At 37.7% G+C, this 20,191-nt stretch overlaps 1 protein-coding gene across 2 annotated transcripts in view; it reads left to right on the forward strand.

Annotated features, from left to right (window-relative positions):
- The window catches only part of YTHDF2 (YTH N6-methyladenosine RNA binding protein F2), a 33,566-nt gene extending 14,352 nt beyond the window's left edge, over positions 1 to 19,214 (forward strand). For both annotated transcript variants that reach the window (XM_027059887.2, XM_027059886.2), the window contains exon 5: positions 18,366 to 19,214. In XM_027059887.2, the coding sequence (XP_026915688.1) occupies positions 18,366 to 18,389 (24 nt within the window). In that variant the 3' untranslated portion in view covers positions 18,390 to 19,214. The remainder of the gene's footprint in view (positions 1 to 18,365) is intronic.
- Positions 19,215 to 20,191: the final 977 nt, after the last annotated feature.

Consider the following 20,191-nt stretch of genomic DNA (forward strand, 5'->3'; position numbering starts at 1 on the left):
AGAATTTTAGTAAGCTGGCTGTTAAACATTAGTTTTTTAAAAGTCATTATTGGGGTGCCTGGGTGGCTCAGTCAGCTAAGCGTCTGACTCCGGCTCAGGTCGTGATCTCACGCTGTGCGAGTTCGAGCCCCACATCGGGCTCTGTGCTATCAGTGTGGAGCCCGCTTCACATCTTCTGTTCCTCCCTCTCTCTGCCTCTCCCCCACTCATGTGCTGTCTCTCTCAAAAATAAATAAACATTTAAAAAAAAAAGTCATTATTAAATGACATAAAATTTTAAATACATTATATTAAAAGATTAAATGCCTTTGTATTAAAAAAATTTTTTTAATGTTTATTTTTGAGAGAGAGTGTGAGTGGGTTGGGGCAGAGAGAGAGGGAGGCACAGAATCTGAAGCAGATTCCAGGCTCTGAGCTGTCAGCACAGAGCCCAACGTGGGGCTCGAACTCACGAGTCGTGAGATCATAACCTGAGCTGAAGTCGGACGCTCAACCAACTGAGCCACCCAGGCGCCCCTTAATGTTTATTTTTGAAAGAGAGAGAGAGTGAGCGAGCACAAGCAGGGAAGGGGCAGAGAGAGAGAGGGAGACACAGAATCCGAAGCAGGCTCCAAGCTCTGAGCCGTCAGCATAGAGCCCGACGCGGGGCTCGAACTCACGAGCCGTGAGATCATGACCTGAGCCGGAGTCAGATGCTTAACCGACTGAGCCACCCAGGCGCCCTTAAATGCCTTTGTATTTACATTAAATGCATTATAAACTGGTTTATAATAAAAATTAAACAACATAAACTTAGAATGCCACTGTTACTATTCAAACTAATACTCAAATCTATCATTCTTGAGGTTATTTACATCTGTTGTGTCAATATATGATACTGTGCAATTGCACGTCTCAACCCCACATTCAGGGGTGTCAACATTGGTAGCTTGAAATATGCCATGTTACTTACACCATGGAAATTGGGAAATGCTATATATACATATCAGGGCTTGTTTGTTTTAAGTTGTCTAGCCTTACAGTGATAGAGAAAATACGAATGCAGATTAAATTAAGCATGTCATGTCTGTAGCTCTGACATATTTCGAATAACACAAAGAATTTGAGGAAATACTCTTCCAGAATTTGAAAATTATTATCCAGTTTGGCAGAGAAGTTACTCAAATCATTGATGAACTTGTGAAGTTCTGACATATTTTTGTTTCATTTTTTTCTTTTTAATGTTCATTTTTGAGAGAGCATGAGTGAGGGAGGGGCAGAAAGAGAAGGAGACACAGAAATTGAAGCAGGCTCCAGGCTCTGAGCTGTCAGCACAGAGCCTGATGTGGGGCTCGAACTCACGAACCGTGAGATCATGACCTGAGCTGAAGTTGGACGCTTAACTGACTGAGCTGCCCAGACACCCCTGTTTTTGTTTCATTTTTGTCTTAATAAATGATAAGTGAAAATGTTGGAACTACACTTGAATAGACACAGAAGCCTCTGTCCTCCAAAGACCATGACCATTATGTGGTATATGGAGTTTGCCAGGTAGAGAGGTAGGAAGAAAGACATTCTAGGAAGAGGAGACATCGTGTTTATAAACATGATCTCATGAATGCTTAGGTTATGTTCTCAGAGTAATGAGAAGTCTAATGTGGAAAAGAATGATAAGTGATAAAGCTGGAGAGGTTGGTTGAGCCCAATAGTATATTGGAAGGGCTTTGGATTTTTATTTTATAGTTAGTTGGATTGTAAGGGATGATAGTTAATGTGGAGTTAGTTTGGATGATCAGAAGGGTGAACTACTTATTGAGCACTGCCTTTGTTAGCCACTTTCATAGTCTTCTAATGCTCATGCCAACCCTGGGAGGCAATATCCTATATGTACAAATAGAGAAATGGAAACTTAGTTTAGCACCTTATGTAAATTCATCTATTATATGATAGGTGTAGGTGACTCAAAGACCAAATCAGAGGCTTTTATAATAGTTTGGAAGAAAAAGACCTAATAAGGATGGAAAGGTGGATTTGAAGCATGTTGACCTGTTTGCTGAGTAGTTACTGCAAAAAAAAAAGAAAAAATAGAGACTATAGGATGAACACCAGGTTAAGGTTAGGGTTTGGAGATGTGTTGGTTGTTGGAAATAGTGTTTGGGGTACATGTGGGGGGCAGTAAGGTAATGGTAGGGTCTGGAGCTCAGGAGAGAAAACTGTTGATGGAAATTTGTATTTATAGACCTCAGTATAGCTAAAGGCATGAAAGAGTTTAAGATTATTTAAGAATATTGGTAATAAAAACAATGGCTGAAATTGAACACTATACAATATCAAGCATACATCTGTCCTGATTAATTTACATATTTGTAAGTTTTCATTTAATTATTATGAGGTAGGTACAACTATCTGATTCTGCAGATAAAGACACTGAAGCACAAAAAAGAATAACTTTGGAGACACCTGGGTGGCTCAATCGGTTAACCGTCCGACTTCAGCCCAGGTCATGGTCTCATGGTTTGTGGGTTTGAGCCCTGCACCGGGCTCTGTGCTGACAGCTCAGAGCCTGGAGCCTGCTTCAGATTCTTTTGTCTCTTTGCCCCTCCCCTGCTTGTGCACATGCTCTCTCTCTCAAAAATAAACATTAAAAAGAAAAATAATATTAAGAATAACTTTGTGAAGTCAGGTAAGCTGAGAAAGCAGAGCTGTTGTACTTGTTTCTGCAGTCTGGTTCTAGAGCCAACACACAGTAAGAGAAGAGGGCCAGAGAAAGAACCCCCATAACCCAGTTTGCAGGATGGGTTAAATAGAGCAGTGGAGTATAATCAACTTATTCAGAGAGTGCAGAGAGGTAACTGATGATTGGGAATGCCAGTGGCTCTCTTGAATAACAGTAACATGAGAGCTCTTTGTTGTTAGGTGTTTCAAGGTTTTGGTGTCTATATATCATTCAACAGACTTTGTATTTGTTTTTTTCTGTATTGTTTCCTTTCCACCCACAAAGTGTTCCAAGCCTTAAAGAGATTTAGTGAAGTTTGAGCTGCTGGAAGTAAGACCTTTTTTTTTTTTTTTTTTTTTTTTTTAGTTTATTTATTTATTTTGAGAGAGTATGTGCACAAGTCGCGGAGGAGCACAGGGAGAGAATCCCAAGCAGGCTCTGCACTGCCAGCAAAGAGCCTGACGTGGGGCTGGAACTTGCAGACTGTGAGATCATGACCTGAGCCAAAGTTGGACGCTTAACTGACTGAGCCACCGGGTGCCCCAAGGCCGGTTTTTATATAGTTAGTATGGGCTCTTATGATAAATTAGACCATATAAAAATGTCTGAAATTCAATTAGGTATTAAAAATGATAGTATTCTGGTTTTTGTTTGTTTTTGTTTTTGTTTTTTGATATGGCTAAAGATTGATCCAGAGGGGACTGTTGTTTTTCCAAACATCACCATTTTGGGATAAGGTTAGTTAGCAACTCTAGAATCATTTACTATCTACTTTGAATAGTGTAAACCAAGAATTACTCAGATGCAAGCCTTTGTGCTTACCTGCCAGGAGTAAAGATTAGTCCCATAACAATTTTTAACCTTTTTAGCTGTGAATTTTTCTTTTCCTCCCAACAAAACCTTACTCAAAACCCCATGAATTGCTAACTTTTGGTGCTCCCCCACCCCTCGCCCCCGGTGATCTCCAAAACATCTCCCCTATGAAGCATAATTTGGAACCTATTGGCTGATATGAATTCTTTTAAATGAAGGGATGGTACATGGAAGTTGGGGTGGATCTGTTTTGAAATTGAAGAAATGTAAATTTCTGCAGCTTCAGCATCATTTAGGTGTGTTGGTTTGTTTAGTCTTGGGGGAGGGAGATATGAGGAAGACTACATCTCCTAAGAAGTGAGTAGGCTGCAGCATTGGTTTTGACTGCCCTAGTATGACTACCCTGTTACCTGCAGACTGTTCAGGAGTTTCATGCAGAAGAGGAGGAAAAAGCTCTATTCCCTGAATTAGGGCAAACAAAAGTGATCTTTTTCTTCACCATTGAATCCTGCAAGTCTGCACATAAGCAAGGAGAAAAGCCTTGAGTGTATCAACTCAGATCATCTCGCCTGCCTTTCTCCACAGAAGCAAGTAATTCAGTTTAAATTTGCTTGCTGCTGCCACCTGTGGACCAGCATCTTCTCTCTATAACATAACTAGTTCAGTAAATAGTGCCCTAATGTTTTTCATCTGTTGTTGAATAAATAGTTCCTAATTGAACTGATTTAACTCCAGTTAGCCATAGGGAGAAGAAAAGAAGCACTGTAGGACAATGTATATTAAAAAGGTAATTTTACAATATGAGACCAAATGTAGAAGAGAAGAATAACAAGACTAGTTAGGGCTAGAGTCAAGACATATTAATGGAACACTGGATTTGAGTTGGGTGTGAAGAATGGATAGGAAAGATAGTGGAAAAACGAAGAAAGAAAATGTCTAAACCCCAAGTTTCAGCTGTTATATAAGGTAGGTGGTGAAAGGGAAGAGGCAGGCAGTTAATCTTTCCAACTCCTTTGCACTGCTATTATAAGGTTTGATGGTTCTTATGAGATATTTACTTTTGTACTGTATATGTCAAAGTTAAAAATTTGACCATATCACTTATGTAATACACATTAGATTTACTAATAAGTTTTTTGACTTTATGTGAACTTTTTTGGTAAACAGTATGGGTAGCATATAGAACTTTTAAAATGTTTGTATGTGAAAAATTTGCAGTGTGCAAGTTTTATATTAATAATCGCAAATTTTGCCTTTACATTTATCTCTTGTAAAATAGAACCAAGTTATAAAACGTATAGAAAATGGAAAAAGTCACCTGTGATTTCTTTACTCTGATGAAACCACTTATTGTTTTGACATTTTTCCTTGTCTTTATTTTATTCAAGTGGTTTATACAATAATAATCATATTCTGTATAGTATTTTGTCTTGCCTTTTCCTCTTAATACTTTAGTAGGTATATACCCATATTTAGCCGTATTTTAGACATCTGTGTATTAGGCACTTTTCATATCTTGTCTCTGATCCCTTCTAATAATCTTTATAAGATTATCTTCATTTTACAGTTAGGGAACTTGTAATTTGGAAGGTATAACTTCCTGGGCACCTGGCTGGCTTATTCAGTAGATCAGGTCTTGACCTAGTAGGGGTTGTCGGTCCAACCCCCACGTTGGGTAGAGATTACTTAAAAAGAAGTGTCTTAAAAAAAAAAGGGAAGGTGTAAGTTCCTCAGGATCACCAGCTAAGTTGTAGATGAGCTAGAATTTATTTTGCCCCAGCGCTTTTATTGTTCTTCTGCTTTGCTGCATCTTTACATTTATCATTTTTTATGTTTATTTTTAGATATTAAATTTTTTTAAAATTTTTTTTATTTTTGAGAGAGAGAGTGCAAGTGGCGGGGGAGGGTCAGACAGAGAGGGAGACACAGAATTCGAAGCAGGTTCCAAGCAGTCAGTGCAGAGCCCAGCGCTGGGCTCAAATCCACAAACTGCAAGATCACGACCTGAAGTCTGAGGCTTCACTGACTGAGCTACCCAGGTCCCTCTGTTTATTTTTGAGAGAATGAGAGAGCGCATGCTTGTGCATGGGTGTGCACAGGGGGAGGGGCAGATAGAGGGATTCAGAGTATCCAAAGCAGGTTCTGCACTGACAGCAGAGAGCGCAATGTGGGGTTTGAACACAGGAACCAAACCGTAAGATCGTGACTTGAACCAAAGCCAGACACTTAACAGACTGAGCCACTCAGGCACTCCTTCATTTGTCTTTTTTTTTTTTTTTTTTTTAATATGGGGTTCCAACTCACAACCCTGAGATCAAGAGTTGCATGCTCTACCAACTGAGCCAGCCAGGTGCCCCCACATTTATCATTTAAAACAGCTAACAAGGATGTTCTGTTACCTACTGATGCCATTCACCTCTCTGTGGGTATATGAGGCGAGCATAATTAATTGAAACTTAAACCTTTGTTTAAGCACTCAGGCTGTACTTCCCTGACCACTAGCATCAAAATGGAGCTAATTAGATCTACTCTAACCTTGTTTAAGTTGCTGCTAATGACAGGCATCGGGAATAAGGAGGAACACAAGTAGCTCTGGCTATAATGTACACTGAAAAGGTTATAAAGTTGAATTGGAAGGTTTTGTTCTACCCCACTCTTTATTTTGTACATGAACTTGCAAGATTATCTCTATGTTTATTTTTGAGAGAGAAAGCATGAGTAGGAGGGGCTGAGTGAGACAGAATCTGAAGCATGCTCTGAGCTGTCAGTGCACAAAGCCCACGAACTGTGAGATCATGACCTTGAGCCAAAGTTGGACAAATGACTGAGCCACTGAGGTGTTTAGTGGGAGAGGCAGAACAAGCACCTAGACAAGTTCTTGGGTAATTCAAGTCATTTATGATAAATGTTACTTTACTTGGAATCCATAAGCCTGTAGAAGGATGAGGAGGGGAGCAGGGTGGACCTATGTGAGTGCTTCAGAGAATACACACAAAGATGGTAATAATTACTTACAGTCAAATTTGAGTCATCTGGAAAGTATTTGTAAAAATACTGATAACTGGGCTCTGCACCCAGACTTACTAAAGTAGAAATTTAATTTAGTAAGCTTCCTGGGCATTTTTTATGGGATTAAAAGTTGATGGAAGAGAAGTTTCTCAATTTACATAAATTACCATCTGTGAATACTGAAACTGCAGATTCCTGTTCTCTCTTACCTACTCAGTAAGCATCTTTGGAGCCAAGGCCTTGGAATCTGCATTTTACCAGTTCTGTAGGTGACTCTCATATTTTTAAAGTTTGAGAACTTGTAGATTATGTATATCATTAGTCAGTGGTTTGTGTGCCTCTTACCTCAAGTTCCTCATGCATTTTTTTCTACCAAGTTTGGTTTCTAAAGTTTCTTTGTATTGTAGTCCTGTCTTCCCCCTCAAAAGTCTCTGTCTCAAGACTTTATCTTTAAAAGCAATGTTAGAATTCACCTGTGTCTGATAAGCCTGGCTGTGCCTTTCAGTACTGGGGTTGAGGTCTGTCTTAAGGCTGAAAGGATGATATTTTGAGCAGTTTGCCCATTTTTTTTTAATTGAATTTTTTTTTTTTTTTTTTTTTTGAGAGCCTGTGAGAGCTGGGGAGAGGTTCAGAGGGAGAGAGAGAATCTTAAGCAGGCTCCATGCTCAGCACAGAGCCCAATATAGGGCTTGATCCCATGACTCTGGGATCATGACCTGAGCTGAAATAAGAGTTACTCAACTGACTGAGCCACTCAGGCACCCCAATTTGCTTTCCTTTTTTTTTTTTTTTTAATTTTATTAATTTTGAGAGAGAGCCTGTGTGTGTGAGTGTAGAGGAAGAGAGAGAATCCGAAGCAGGCTCTGTGCTGTCAGTGCTTAACCAACTGAGCCACCCAGTCACCCCTGCCCATTTCTAATTTTTTTTTTTTAAGTTTTATTTATTTTAGAGAGAGAGAGATTCAGCAGGGGAAGGGCAGAGAGAGAGGGAGACACAATCCAAAGCAGGCTCCAGGCTCTGAGCTGTCAGCACAGAGCCCGACAACGGGGCTTGAACTTGTGAACCACGAGATCATGCCCTGAGCTAAAGTCGGATGCTCAACCAACTGAGCCACCCAGGTGCCCCTATCCCTGCCCTTTTTAAATCAGCTATCAATATTATGAGTCTCTAGTGAGTTGCCTATATTTTTTTGTTCATTAAAAGGTGGCAGTCTCTTTGGCTTAATATCCTACATCTGTAACTTGATGCTATAATCCACTTTTTAGAGGCGTTACGGCTCTAAGGGGCATTAACTTTTTTTTAATGAAACTTTTTTTTTAAAGTTTATTTTGGGAGTGAGCGCAAGTGGTAGGACAGCGAGAGAGGGAGAGAATCCCAAGCAGGCTTTGCACTCGATCTCACAAACTGCAAGATCATGACCTGAGTTGAAACTAAGAGTAGTTGGATGCTCAACTGACTGAGCCACCTAGGCGCCCTGAAACTTTTTTTTTTTTTTTTAATGTTTGTTTATATATTTATTTTGAGAGCCAAGAGAGCAGGGGAGCCCAACTCAGGGCCAGACTCACTAACCGTGTGATCATGACTCTGGCCAAAATCAAGAGTTAGACACTCAACCGACTGAGCTACCTAGGTGCCCTGGCACATTAATTTTTTAGAGAGTTGTTAGATAAGATTTAACTACAAGATTTTGTGGCCACCAGCCATCTTGAAGTTGCCCAAAGTAAGATGTTTCAAGGCTGATTTTTAAAGGTGATCAGTTTTTTTCTTCAGATGGGGGAAGGGATTCTATAAAGTATGTTACATATCGTGGGCCTTAAATTATTTAGGTGTGTATACTAGGTTGATACTATTTATAGAGAGCATGAACCCTAGATTCTGTGGTCTTGTTAATGTATCAAATGTATAGTAGCAGAAAGGCTAAGGACTCTAGAAGAAGATCTGATACCGTATCTACCACTATGATTAGAGCAAGTAAACTCTGAGTCTTAGTATTTTTTAAAAATCAGAAAAATACCACAATACTATTGTGTTGTTAGGATTAAATTATATATGAATTGTTTGCATATAGGTCTTCTATGAATGATTGTGATTTGTGGTATTAGGCATATACACATATATGTATATATGCACATACTTTTGTTTATTTTCGATCATTCATTAAATTCTTCAACAACTTTTGGCATGGTACTTAATAGTGCTACTGAGTTTCTATTTTAGGGTCCAACCCTTAAAATACATGAAGAAGGCATGAGAGTAAAAGGGAGGTCAGTTAAGAGTTTGGCAAATTCCAGGTGAGAGATGACCATAGCTTGGACTAGAGAGGTATTAATGGAGGTGTTGAGGATGGTTACAGGAAATTTTTGGAGGTGGAGCTGGGGAATATCCTCAGAATGCTGGAAGCATATTCTAATGACTACTTCATTCTGAATTTATCTGTCGAATGCAAAATATACTTGTACTGGGAATAGAGGGGATTTGACAAGCTATTAAAAACTTATTTGTTTAATTCTGAAGTGTTTTGAGAAATTGGTTTTGTGAAATTAGTTTCGGTTCAAATATAGTTTTTACTGGAAAGCCAGGGAGTGATTCAGAGAGTATCAAGCCTGTCAAACGATTTCATTTGATTTGGAGCTAGTGTTTGCTAATTTTACTTTCAGTTAAGGTAAAAAATGTTAATGTATCATTTCTTTTACCCTTTGTTCTGTTATTAGTCAGCTTTATTATTCAGGTACTGAATATAGTGGATTATCTAGGCTTTTTACTTCCAACCCTTTTGGTAAAATGTGGATAGGAGTTCAGCTTCTAATTAGCAGTCTGGAAAAAATTTGATAGTAGGAAATGTTATTAGTTAATACATTAACTTCATCTTGTTGCTCATTTCCCAGAAATTCATTCCAAATAAGTATACATTTCTGTACCTGTAAAAACTTAACAGGGGTTGAGAAGGTAGAAGGTAAATATTTTTGGTAGAAGATTAAGATTTATCTGTCTTATCTTTAAAAATACATATGTTTTTTTAAAGACTTTATTTTTAAGTGATGTCTACACCCAATGTGGGGCTCAGACTTACAACCCTGAGATCAAGAGTCTCATGCTCTACCAACTGAACCATCCAGCAGTGCCCAGTAGAAAATATTCTTAATAAAATACTATAGCTCAGCTTTAAATTGGAAAATTGATGGAAAATATTTTTATTCCCTCCACCTATAGATGGTGGAATATTGTATATAACTGTCATTAGGCTCGTTTAACTCATTCACAGCACCACAGACTACAAAGGTTGATTTCATAAGCCACATAAAGCCGTGAAAGTGATTTTTTTTAACTTTTTGTTTTCTTATCAAATTTTTAAAATTTAGGTCTAATTGACACACAGTGTTACATTAGTGCAACATAGTGATTTGACTAGACAAGTCTATATGTTACACTCTGCTCACCACAAATGTGGCTACCAACTGTCACCATACAAGACTATTATAGTCCCATTTGACTGTATTCCTTTTGCCATACATTTTATCCTCTTACTCATTCCATAACTGGAAGACTATCAGTCTCCTTCACTTATTTGCCTACTCCTCCCACCTCCCCTCTGGCAACCATCAGTTTGTTGTCTGTATTTATGGGTCTGTTTCTGCTTTTTGTCTTATTATTCATTTGTTTTGTTTTTTTAGATTTTACATACAAGTGAATAAATCATATGGTATATGTCTCTGTAAAAGTGATTTTAGTATAGAGGCACCTAGGTGGCCCAGTCATTAAGCATCTGACTTTGGCTCAGGTCACGATCTCGCAGTTTAGTGAGTTCGAGCCTCTCATCGGGCTCTGTGCTGACAGCTCAGAGCCTGGAGCCTGCTTTGAATTCTGTATCTCTCTCTGTCCCTCCCCCACATGTACTCTCTCTCTCTCTCTCTCTCTCAAAAATAAACAAACATTAAAAATTTTTTTAAAAAGTCATTTTAGTACAGTCACATTTTTTTTCATGTTAGCCTATCTCAGCATTTTTTAATTTTCAGCCAGAGACACTGAAATTTCTGTTCTATCAAGGCCCCTGGGGACATAGGAAAATTAGTTGAGGGCTTATAAGTAAATTTAATTTGGGGGTGAATATCAGATTTTAAAGTTAATAAAATCATAGCCAACAAATAAATATATGCCTCAGTTGTGTTTCATGGCTTCTTAAAAGTGTAGGGAGTGGGTGGTAGAAACATGAGAGAAGGGTATTAAGCTAAATGGAGGAAAAATGAGATCTATATGTATTCTAGGAAGAGTTTTCAAACGTGCAGATTTTAAGTAACATTGCCACCTTGTGGCTTTTAGGATATTTTTAGGAAATTTTGTGTTTTACAATAGTAGATGTAAAATGGGGAGGGGCTCAGGAGGGATGCGTGGTTACCTCTATTTAAGTGGCAGGCCAGATACTGAGGGCTAGAAACTTCTTCCCTTGGTTTACACTTTCTTACTATATTTAAATTTATTTCTTAAGACTGTTTCTTTAGTCTCTTCATTGTTCTTGTTGAGATGGTGGATTGATTCAGAGATTAGAATGAATGTCCTAATGGAGATTTTGGGGATGGGTGTGAATTCAGTAAGATCTTGCTCTACGATTTTCCTCTATTCTTTGTTTATTAGCAGCATAATATCCTAAAGCCCTAGGAATGCATGTATCTGCCCTTCTAGCATTTGGGCTGTTTTCTGGTTTAACTGGGACTTTATAATTAATTTTGTGTTTGTGCTTGAGGATCTTAGGTTTACCTCTCTGTGGACAGCAAATCCATGGCAAGAGCTTAACCTCGATTGACCGCTTCAGCCTGTTCTTAACACGGATATCCTTGTAACTGTCTAGCCTGTGGCTCTAGGAGCAGTAGGTTAAAAAAAGGGGTAGGCAGGTTCCACATGACAGTACCATGGGTGAAAAACAACTTGACATACCACTTTCCCTGCTACAGTGAGTCAGTAGTATCTTTATGTTAAAAGCTTGAGTGTTCCAACAAGACAAATGTATGTTTTGCTCATGGCAATTCTGGCTGGGAGTTGGACCCTTTTGCTTTTATGTGCTCTTCTCTCTTCCTTTTATTATATATCCACCATCACTTCCCTAGTTCCCCCATCCTTTGCTTTTTATTTTTACTAGGGTAGGATTGGTTGATTAGAAATGTCAATAAATACAGCTGACTTACAAGTGAAGCCCTTTTACCATAAATTGTCAAAGCATTTAGTGGAATTGTTCTCAGTGGTAATAGGAAATAGTCATAAAAGTGAAAGCTGCTGTAAGAGAAGTCTTCTGTTTTTAATGTTTACTTATTTTTGAGAGAGGCAGAGCACAAGTGGAGGAGGGGCAGAGAGAGAGGGAGACACACACTCTGAAGCAAGCTCCAGGCTCTGAGCTGTCAGCACAGAGCCCGATGTGGGGCTTGAACTCACGAGCTGTGGAGATCATGACCTGAGCTGAAGTTGGAAGCTTAACAAACTGAGCCACCCAGGTGCCCCGGAGAGTAAAAGAGAAGTCTTCTATAGAAACCTAAAGGGTTTTATTTTATTTATTTTTATTTTTTAAAGTTTATTTTATTTGTTTATTTTGAGAGAGAGTGCAGGGAAGTGGGGGGGGAGAGAGAGAATATCCCAAGCAGGCTCCCAAGACAGTGCACTGTCACTGCAGAGCCCGACGTGGGGCTGGAACTCAGAAACCACGAGATCATGACCTGAGCTGAAATCAAGAGTCAGACACTTAATCAACTGAGCTGCCCAGGTGCCCTGAAGCCTAAAAGGTTTTAATGTCCAAAAGTGTATAGAAATATGATGGTCTTTGTGTTAGAACCTTCTCTGTCTTCTTTTCTCATTCTAAAAGACTTGTAAAAAGCTGCTAGGTGTAAACTTTTTGGTTTTTTATACTCTTTTTAAAAAATTATTATTATTATTTTTAAGTGATTTCTACACCCAGTGTGGGGCTTGAATTCACAACCCTGAGATCAAGAGTTGCATGCTCTATTGACTGAGCCAGCCAGGCACCCCTATTTTAATTTTTGCTAAAATACCCTGTGTTTAATGACTTTAAGTGTAGGTCTCAGGAAAAACTCATTTCAAAGTTTTATGAATTATTAAACATAACTTTTAGGGTAGTCACTCTTTGCAGAAGAATAAATGAAAACTGTCATTTTCTTCCCATTTTTATTAACTTTATTTTGAAATAATTTCAAACTTCGAGAAATTTCAAGAATAGTACACAAATGCCTGTATACTCTTCACCCAGATTTGCCAGTGTATTATTTTGCCCCATTTACTTTATCGTTCTCTTTGGAGATACATGTGTAGTTTTCTGACCATTTGAGAGTAAATCGCAGCTAGATCCATTTCTTCTGAATATTTTGCTGTTTAATTCCTAAAAACAACATGCACTTAAAACCACAGCACAGTTATCAACATCAGGAAGTTTAACATTGACACACAATACCGTTATCTACAGATCTTACTTATATTTTACCAGTAAATCTTAATGTCCTTGATAGCCATTTTTTAGTGCTCCAGATTCCAGTCCAGAATCTTCTAGTTTTCATGTCTTTTTGGTCTTTTTTTATTATTATTATTAAAAAAAATTTTTTTTTAACGTTTATTTTTGAGACAGAGAGCATGAATGGGGGAGGGTCAGAGAGAGAGACACAGAATCTGAAGCAGGCTCCAGGCTCTGAGTTGTCAGCACGGAGCCTGACGCGGGGCTTGAACCCAAGAAACCGTGAGATCGTGACCTGAGGTGAGATTATGACCTGAGCTGAAGTCGGACGCCTAACTGACTGAGCCACCCAGGTGCCCCTATGGTGTTTATTTTTGCAGGATGTCCTTCAGTTTGTCTAAGGTTTCCTCATTATGGACATTCTGATTGTGCTTCTGGCAGGAATTACAGAAGTGATTTCGTGTCCTCAGTGCCTCACATTAGAAGACAGTTTATTCCATTACTGGGAATGTTAATTTTGATCACTTATTTAAAATGTCATCAAGTTCTCGAGGATAAAGCTATTTTTCTTTTAATTGGGAAAATAGTTTGAGATTGTAAACATCGTATTCCTCATCAAATTTTCACCCTTTAGTTTTAGCATCCATTGCTGATTGTTGCCTAATTCAGATATTACTATGATAGTTTACTTATTATATTAAGGTTATGTAATGCTCTAATTGTCACAGATTTGGGCAGTGGGAAGCCCTTCACGCAAGATTCCACTGCTTCTGTTTCCAATCTATAATTTTTTAATAAAATATTTAATTTTGATTTATTATTATTTTTTTTATTTTTAAGTAATCTCTACACCCAGCATGGGGCTCAAACTCAACAACCCCAAGATCAAAAGTTGCAAAGTTACATACTCTGTGGACTGAGCCAGCAAGGCACCCTAATGAAAATATTTTTAAAATCTAGTATTTAAAATCCTGTGAATTGCTTTTTTATTGGTGCTAAATTTATTTTACTTTTCAAGGTAGTGTGATGTGAATGCTTAAATATCTTTATAATCTCTGAGAAGATGGATGTTATCTTTATTATTTGTAAATATATAAGCTTAATTTTCGTGTATACATCAAAGCTGTATTTGGAAGTAGAATACCAGTTAATTCAGCTTGCTGAATTGTATCAGTGTGATGCTTTCTTGATGTTGATCAGGAGATTAAGACCACTAATGTCATGTATTTGTATGTAATTTGTGTAATTTAAAATAAACCTGGCATACAGGGTTACGTTAGGACAGAAGTTTGTACTTGCCTTCTTGGTATCATTGTGTAGTTAAGATTCAGGAATAGTTTTATATTGTATTTGGGGCAAAACTGAGCGTAGATATTTGTGGGACTTAGCACTTTATGAAGAAGAAAAGACTTAGTTTTAAAAATCTGATGATGCAGTAAGTGCAATTGCAAAATGCTGGTTTGAGTTTCTTCTGACTAAATACTGTAAATGCTGTTACTAAGCATGCTCATAAACTTACATATAACTGTATTAGGAAAAAACAAATTTAGTGATGTCTAGGTTTTTTTTTTTGATGATTACATGATATGTATACACACATAAATATATATATCTTTTTTTGTTGTTGTTTAAGTCCAAGTTAGTTAACATATAGTGTAATAATGATTTCAGGAATAGAATTTAGTGATTCATCACTTACTTATAACACCCAGTGCTCATCCCAGCAAGTGTCCTCCTTATGTCCCTTACCCATTTAGCCCATACCCCCACCCAGTACCCCTTCAGCAACCTTCAGTATGTTCTCTGTATTTGAGTCTCTTACGCTTTGTCTCCCCCTGTTTTTATATTATTTTTGCTTCCTTTCCTTTATATTTATCCATTCTGTATCTTAAATTCCACATGAGTGAAATCATACGATATTTGTCTTTTTCTGACTGACTTATTTCGCTTAGCATGATACACCCTAGCTCCATCCATGTTGTTGCAAATGTCAAGATTTCATTCCTTTTGATCACCAAGTAATGTTTCATTGTGTATATGTACCATATCTTTATCCATTCATTCATTCATTACTGGACATTTGGGTTCTTTCCATAGTTTGGTTATTGTCAGTCGTGCTGCTATAAATATTGGGGTGCATGTGCCCCTTCCAAACAGCACTTCTGTATCCTTTGGATAAATACCTAGCAGTGTAATTGCTGGCTCATAGGGTAGTTCTGTTTTTAATTTTTTGAGGAACCTTCCTACTGTTTTCCAAAGTGGTTGCACCAGTTTGCATTCTTAGCAAATTCTAGTTTTTCTAATTTAGCAGTGCAGTTTGGGGTACATACGTTTATTTGTATTCCTAGGGGTTACATTATATTAAAATAAGAGATAGTAGGCAGAATTTTTTTCCTGGTTTTATTGAGATGTAATTGACATAACATTGTATTAGTTTAAAGGTATACAGTGTAATGGTTAGATATAAATGATTGCCACAATAAGTTAACATCTGTCACTTGGCATAGTTAATGATTTGTTTTCTTGTGATGAGCACCAGAATTTTATTTAAAAGTCATCTGTAGGGAAGGTGCTTGGGTGGCTCTGTCAGTTAAGCATTGGACTTTGGCTCAGGTTATGATCTCATGGTTCCTGGGTTTGAGCCCCGCCTTGGGCTCTGTGCTGAGTCAGTTCAGAGCTGGAGCCTGTTTCAGATCCTGTGTCTCCTTCTCTCTCTGCCACCCTCCCCCCCCCCCCCGCCATGCTCTGTTTTTCTCTGTCTCTCAAAAATGAATAAATATTAAAAATAAATAAATGTCAGCTGTAGCCTGTTACCTATTGCTAAATTCATAAGTAGTTTGTGAGTGAGGTTAGTTGAAGACCTATTATTTGCTTTGTAGGATCTCTTGATTGAGTTGGGACTAATTTTACATAAAACAATAATGCAATTTAATTTTTTAATTGTGGGTGCAGATTTTATAAGGATAGTGCAAACTGTGGTAGTTAAGTATCAAGGAAGGAAGGGGGTCGTGGGTTCAAGCCCTGGTTTGTGGGTTCAAGCCCCACGTCGGGCTCTGTGCTGACAGCTTGGAACCTGGAGCCTGCTTCAGGTTCTGTGTCTCCCTCTGCCCCTCCCCTGATCGTGTGCAGTATCTCTGTCTCTCTCTCTCTCTAAAATAAACATTAAAAAACAAAAGAAAAATCCAGATTTTCTGAAGCCCAAGGGTAGATTTTGGTCCATAATAGAAGACAGGTTAGGTAAATCGTATCCATCCAAATTATGAAGGATAAAACCAGGTAGATGAGCTTAAAATTAATGAGAAGTGAAGTGCTGTTTAAAGTTTGACTTAGGGGGCGCCTGGGTGGCTCAGTCAGTTGAGAGTCCAACTTCCGGCTCAGTTCATGATCTCACAGTCCGTGACTTTGAGCCCTGCGTCAGGCTCTGTGCTGACAGCTCGGAGCCTGGAGCCTGCTTCGGATTCTGTATCTCCCTCTCTCTCTGCCCCTCCCCTGCTTATGCTCTGTCTCTCTCTCTCTCTCTCTCTCTCTGTGTCAAAAATAAATAAACAATAAAGCTTGACTTTGGTCAACTGCAGAGATTTTTTTTTTAATTGCAATTTCCTATTATAACCAGTATGTTTATTACCAAAACTTTGGAAGATTATACAGGAAGGGCAAAAAAATAAGGGGAATCAAAACTTTTGAGGTCTTTTTTGTGTTGGACTGAATTTCTTATTCTTGAATTGGGTTTAATTTCAAGAGATAGGAGTGTATGGGTGAGTTATTTTATTAAATTTGAAATGTTACAATGACTTAAATAATATCCCAGGAGCACCTGGGTGGTTCAGTCAGTTAAACCTCTGACTTTGACTCAGTTCATAATCTCACAGTTTGTGAGTTTGAGCCCCGCATGAGGCTCTGCACTGACAGTGACAGCCTGGTTGGTATTCTCTCTCTGCCCCTGCCCTACCCTGCGCACTCTGTCTCTCTAAATAAATAAATAAAACTTATATAATCTCCATCTATCCATCCATCCCACATCTTGGTATGTTGGTGAGTTTATCCCTGAATTCTAGATATGTGAAATGGAACATCAGAAATAGGTAACTTGGTACCTGGGTGGCTCAGTGGGTTAAGTGTCCAACTCATAATCTCTGCTCAGGTCTTGATCTCAGCATTGTGAGTTCAAGTCCTGCATTGGGCTCTATGCTGGGAGTCTATTTAAAGAAAAAGATAACTGCTCTTAATACTGTTTTTGTATCTATGGATTAATTTAGTGGTGGGGGTAGTCTGTTCATCACAAAGCTTCACTTTGTTGATTTTTATATAAATATTTGTAATAACTTGGTGTAGAGAAAGAGCCTATATAGTCCTATATAGCCCTAGGTTTGAATCTTGGTTCTTATTAGGTAATCCTGGTCAAGTAAATTTTTTGAACTTTAGTTTTCTTGTCACAGGAATAATAGTCTTTACAGGGTGGTTATGAAGATCATTATTACGTACAGTGTCTGGAACATGGAATCCCATAAGTGGTAGTTGCTGTTCTTAGTAGGAATCGTATTTATCATGGGGTAAATGGGAGAAGATGATTGATTCTACTCCAACAGATTGATGAATCAAGTAATAAGTTCAGGCCTTGTGCTTCTTAATGTTTTTGCTTTTAAAAGGCACATGGATTGAATCATAGTTTAAAAAATTCTAATACATGAGGTAGTGTGTGAAATGGGAGGCTGTTTAGGATAAATTTATGAAAGGCACATAAAGAATGATTTTTACTAAGAAATAAGCATGTAGATTTTTTTCAGGGAAAACTTAAGTATTGCAGTCAATTTTCAAAATTCTGTCTCTAAGTGGATTTTAAACTGTCCCTAGGGGTTAAGAGGATAATTTTCTTTCTTGTTATGGACTAAGAGCTTTCTGTATGTCAGTCCATTAATTCTTCCACAGTCTTGTGAGGTATGTATCCTCATTTCATAAAAGAAGGAAATTGAAACCTGTGAATATGCCTAGAGCCTTGTTAGGTGTTCTTTGTTTTTTTTTTTTGTTTGTTTGTTTGTTTTTTTTTTTTAGTATTCCTTATATGCTGCTTTCCTTCTTTAGGCTTTTGATTATGTTTGAATTACTTCCAAGGGTTCATATTTTGGGGGACTGACAAGTATTAGCCTAAACCAACTATAGTTGGAAAATAAATCTGTTCAGTCATGTAAGAAATTTTAAAGTGAAAAACATTTTTTTTATTAATTGGTGTGATTGAGTGTTACTACTTTGGTTTAAAATACAGGAAGTAAAAGTTTTTATTTGTAAGGAGTATTCTATCTAGCACAAATAACTAAATTTCTATTGAGTTGTTTATAAAGTTCTAATTTTTAAGCATGTTCAGATAAGTTTTAACTAATGATTTCAATTTTTTTTTAACCTCTGTAGGAACGTCAAGGTCGTGGCAAATAAAAGGCAGTTCTCCACAGACTGCAGCAACGGTTGCATCTGCATATCCTAAGAGGAAAAAGATGACCTTCAAGAGAATTAGGACTTTTTTCTTAATCTCATTGACTTCAGAGACGATTGCAGACTTGCAGTTTAAGTATTGGAATTTCACAAAAGACATAGGACTTAACTGGAAAATGAAAAAAAAAAGAAAAAGAAAAAACTAAACAAAAAATCCCTCTAGGTAGTTTAGGTGAAAAATGTCCCTTTTATTTTGGCTTTGGTTGTGATTTCAGAGCATAATGCTTTGTTTTTTTGTCTTTTTACTATGTTTTTCGGATTTTAAAGTCCGTAAGTGCATACAGTTTTCTCTAATTTTTAAACCCTTTCCTCTCCCCATTTTGACATTTGCACTTGGAGAACACTTGAGTTTCGAAGATTTTGGGCCTCCACCCCAGAAAGTGGGAATTTGGTTTTTCCCCTTCCAAACTGGAAGAACATTTTTATGAAGAATTTTTGTCTTGGAGAATTTAACAGTGTTACCCAAGGTTGTGTCTTTAAGGGTGGTTCATTTTCTCTGACCCTTTGTTACTCAAAGTAAACTACTAGGAGTCCTAAGAAATTTTCTGTTCTTGTACATTATACTGATTAAGTCAGGATTAATTTGATTTCAAAGCTAAGAACAGTGGTAAAAATTTGTTTACAGAAATGCATTTTGGAAGAGAAAAATATTGTAAAATGTGTAGTGAATGTTTCTTCAGTTTCTTGTTCAGCCAATGAGGAAAGGGCATTGCCTTTCTTTTTACCATTAATCACTTCTCAATAAACGTGAGATCCTGTTGAGCATCACTTCTAGTACCATTTATTAGTATGATTTGAGTCTACTATCTTTAATGAAAGATTTGGAATGTAAGGACTTTTAAGAGGTGAGATGGCAACTATGTTTAGAAAGTTTGCTGAAATGAAACAGTTCAGGTTTGCTTTTGTATCCGGGACCTCTGTAAAGAAAAAGGTGGGCCAGAATTCATAATGCTTCCCAAAGAAGGTAGAGCCACTGGGAAATCATTCAGCAAATATTTGTGAGTGCTTATTAGGTGCCAGGCACTTGTCTAACCCTGTAGAAATCTGGCCAGATAGCTTATAATTTTATTTGCAAAGTAGGTAGAGTCCAGTATCAAGGATGTAAGTGTTTAATTTGAAATGTGGCTTATCTAAAGAGTAATTCATGTGGATGCAGGTCCAAGCATAAATCCCAGTAAGGCTTGGGTCTTTGTGAACCATAAAAACATAATGGTATTTGGTTCATCTTTGTTTATTTCCCAAGGTTTGGGGCTTCTCTGCCTTAAAGAGTTTAAGCCCTTTGGGGTGCCTGGCTGGCTCAGTTGGTAGAACATGGGACTCTTGATCTCCAGGTCGTGAGTTTGAGCTCTACGTTGGGTGTAGAAATTACTTTAAAAAATGAAATAAATAAGTAAAAGATTTTTAGTTCTTAAGATGTCCCAGTTGTGCTAAATGTGTGTTAAATGTGTGAAAACTCATGTAATAAGAAAAGGTACTGAAAATGGGTTTTAATGATGTTGGACAATGTTTTGTCCTCAAATGACTTATTCATTTGGCTATTCTGCACAGCCAGGCTACTAAATATAGGATGTGATAAAAGTAATAATGCTAATTAGCGACTAGCATTATAGTTGTCACTTCGAGTTGAGAACTTTTCTCTGCTTGAGGCACAGTACAGTATACGTAGGTATTCCTGTTTGCCAAACTTTTTCTAAAATACATTTCACCCAAAATTGGGGAGTCCTTTGCTCAGTTTGAAGATGCCC

The sequence above is a fragment of the Acinonyx jubatus genome, chromosome C1, assembly GCF_027475565.1.
Source record: "Acinonyx jubatus isolate Ajub_Pintada_27869175 chromosome C1, VMU_Ajub_asm_v1.0, whole genome shotgun sequence".
NCBI lineage: Eukaryota > Metazoa > Chordata > Mammalia > Carnivora > Felidae > Acinonyx > Acinonyx jubatus.